Source organism: Chaetodon trifascialis, chromosome 2 (genome assembly GCF_039877785.1).
Source record: "Chaetodon trifascialis isolate fChaTrf1 chromosome 2, fChaTrf1.hap1, whole genome shotgun sequence".
Lineage (NCBI taxonomy): Eukaryota > Metazoa > Chordata > Actinopteri > Chaetodontiformes > Chaetodontidae > Chaetodon > Chaetodon trifascialis.
In genome coordinates, this window is record NC_092057.1 from 24,279,114 (window position 1) to 24,282,685 (window position 3,572).

Genomic DNA, 3,572 nt, shown 5'->3' on the forward strand with positions numbered 1-3,572 from the left:
AACTGTTGTAGCCACAACTACTAACATTTCTAAATATGTGTTTTCTGAATGACAGTTTTTCAGTGACAAAGCTGAGTGAACACTTCAATTTGCAGGTCAAGGTTTTAGAATCGGCAGAGGTTTGTGAGGAAAACTGGAAAACTCAGAGTAAACAATGTCTCACAAGCTCAGTTTTCACCATTTTATTCAGGTGAGCATTCAGTGAGAAGTGTTTGAAGCACAGCTGATGGAGGTCAGACCAGTCAGTGAGACATGATAGTTTGGAACAGAAAATGCTGCTTGCAGTTTTACAAAATAATCTTAACTCTTAACTTTCAATCTCATTTTACATCTGCTGTCACATGACCAGATGTCAACTGTCATCAGGACAATTTTCAGCTGAGGAAACTCCATCATTTGATGAAGGCTGTGGGAGGAGGTCGTAAGCTAGTATTTGTACTTGATTTAACATCATTTTATTACAAAATCAAGAGTGAACTTTCACACTTAGTTTTGAAGACTTATTTGAAGTGACTCTATGCAGCTAAACTTTGGCTGAACAGCGGGCCATGTGGTCATTATTAATGACATTAAGACACTTTGACATTGTTAGAAATGCTAAAATACAGGCTAATGCAACAGCAGGACAAGACGAGAGGAATCGTTACATCAGGGAACTGTCAATTACACAACAGTGTTCATAAACTTTGCTAACATTAGCCATCATAATCTATTGGTCATACCAGACCAAGCAGGGCTGCACAGGCAGAAAGTGTATAAAGTGAGCATTATCACTTGAATCTGTAGCTCCCCTCGGCTTTACTGAGCTTTTTATAGTGAGTTCCAGCTCATCGTTTCACTGTCAAGACCACAGCTTCACTGTCAGCACTCTCATGGTGTCGTTTTCAGCCACGGCAGGCAAAGTGCAGACAGACACAGTTAGCGACTGGTTGGTGAACATAGCGGAGCTTTGAACAGCTAAAGAGATTTTTTTTTTTTTTTTTTTTTTCTCAGGAGTTGGTGGAGACCAAAACTAAAGATAAAATAGAGTGAATTTATGCATTGATCTGGGGTCATATTCATAAAGCTTCATTCCGAGAAAATTCTTGAAAAATTACATTTTCTAAGAATTTCTCCACCCAACACAATGACACTATTATGCCTTAACGCCAGCAATCACAGAAAGTGATGAAAGCTGAGGCATTTCTTCCTGTTAATGGGCCTATCAGAGAGATCACGTACTAAAATTAGGAGCATGATAATAGAGGTGCATTCTTTTTTTTAATCAATAAATCACCCTTTAAAAGTATGCTTCATACCTAGCAACGGGGTCAGCCAAGCATCCTCACTAAGATAATTTCAGCCTCTGCCTTGTTCAGAGTTCAGAGCTGAGACTCCTTGCTAGAAGTTTTAGTTTTAGGCTATGGTAGGAGCTCTCTAAGAGCACTCTCAGGATGTTTGTGAATGAGGCCCCTGGCTCTTGAGTATGCAAAACAGTGTGTAACAACAACTTATGTCTCACAGGCTTCAACAGGACATTCCCCTCTCATCTGGTTGCAGGGGTCAAAGTTGGATGACCAATCAGATTCACTGTCTCTGATCATTTGAATAATGGTACATTTGTGAGGGAATTTGCACCACTTAGTACAAACACAACACAACTGAATCCTGTGGTCCCGTCTTTCACAGGACACAATCTCAAAATGTAGTTTTATCGCCTGCATTATCTCATATTATGCTCATGTGGTGCAAATAATCTTGTTGCAGTCCAAAAACACTGATTATGGTCAAATAGTTTTGTTTTTGATACATTTGTATATCTATGCCAGTGGCCAGTTGACAAGCAATTTAAAAAGCAGCCACAGGTCAGGTTCACTTTCACTGTAAAGGAAATATAAGGTGTTTAGGTGAGCTGATCCTGTCATCACTTCATGCATGTTCAGAAGTTGAATCTTTTTTTTCATTGTATTGGAGATGTTGGTCACTCACAATCTGACAGATAATTGGCAGTTGTTGATACAATGCTGAAGAGTAGTGCTAACTGTGAGACTGTGGATGCTGTTAATTCATGCTAAGGATTTTCCCCATGGTAACTTCTCAACACTTAGTTAAATGCTTTTCGTCCTCACAATCAAATGTAGATAAGAGACAATAACTGCACACATGTCCATCAGATACAGCATGCAGGGAGGAGCAAAAACAAAGCGAAGCGGCTTTGGTTGGAGCCACACCTCAGTCCTGTCACAGCACAACGCACCAACATAACCACTCTGGTTTTACAAGCTGTTTGTTTCTGCCTCACTGATCTTTGTTCAGGCACATAGTTGTAACGACTGCTTTATCTGTCTGACATGCCATTTCCAACAGGAAAAGCACGCTCCGTATTTACAATGTGTCTTTGACAAGTACAGCTATCTATGGCAGTTTCTCTGTATAAAACATAAATAACACAGAATTTCAGAGAGAGAGAGAGAGATTAAGAAATGTAGAAAGTCTCACTTTCAGTCTTGAGGGCCCTCATTTAACATGTTAGCAGTGCTTCAGAACCCTTTGACTGGTTCCTCGGCTGCAGATAATGAGGAACTGGATTGCAAGTGAAGGTCAGAAAAGAGCTAACTTTACAAAAAAGACCAAAACAATTGCTGAATCATCCCTTGAGGCTTACCTGTGTCGTCTGCCAGAGAGATGTTAGTGAACGTCCCGTCATCTTCATCGACCTCGGCTTCCATGGCCTGAGTCTCCTTCTCTCCCTCCAGCATGGTGTCCTTGGTTTAACTCACACAGTCATTCATTAGTATCTGAGCTTTGCAGCACTGGACACTTTCTCCCTTTCTTTGCTCAAACGCAGCTCTTGCTTCTTCTCTCTTACTCTGTTCTTGTCTTTGGGTCCTGCCTCCACACACACCTGCTGTCTGAGTCATTCACATTGTCACAGTTACCTGCCCTACCTGACTGGTGGCTCAGGTTACACAGCTGTCATGGGAATGGGTCGCCATAGCGACCACTGGACCAAACATGAGACAGACAGCAGCAGGAAAACTATCAGAGGTCAAAGTTCGAGTCCCAGTCTGTCCATGTGAAAGGAAGCTTTAGAGACTGCACACACACACACACACACACACACACACACACACACACACACACACACACACAGGAGTGGAGACACACACTTGGTCACACATTTACCTGAAAAGTAAGACTGAGTGCTGTTGATGAGGGTGTGTAAATACAGTCAGACGTTCAATCTTTTTGTTTTTCTTCCATTTAGCTGAAACAGCAGAACATCACAGATGGTGCATGAATAATCGAGGCAAGTTACATCAGTTACTTGCACGATTACCGATGTTATTTTCACAGAATTAGAGGGCGCCTCACTGCAGTGTTGACCTGACATGACAGGAGACGACAGGGATGGGAAACCAGTTCCAAGAGATCTGTGGGAGCAGCCTGCACTCTGGTGGTTAATGTTGAACACTGCAGGTCAGCAACAAGCAACAGAGACTCCATGTTCCGTCTGTGAGCGGCCTGCAGTGACTGTGCAGTTTACACACATACGCAGATGGGTGACGACTAAAGGAAAAACCTGAATAAAT

General features: G+C 42.0%; 1 protein-coding gene across 1 annotated transcript in view; it reads right to left on the minus strand.

Annotated features, from left to right (window-relative positions):
• scoca (short coiled-coil protein a) overlaps positions 1-2,814 on the minus strand; it is an 8,678-nt gene extending 5,864 nt beyond the window's left edge. The window contains exon 1 of the mRNA XM_070976070.1: positions 2,645-2,814. Within this exon, the coding sequence (XP_070832171.1) occupies positions 2,645-2,738 (94 nt within the window). The 5' untranslated portion in view covers positions 2,739-2,814. The remainder of the gene's footprint in view (positions 1-2,644) is intronic.
• Between the last annotated feature and the right edge of the window lie 758 nt (positions 2,815-3,572).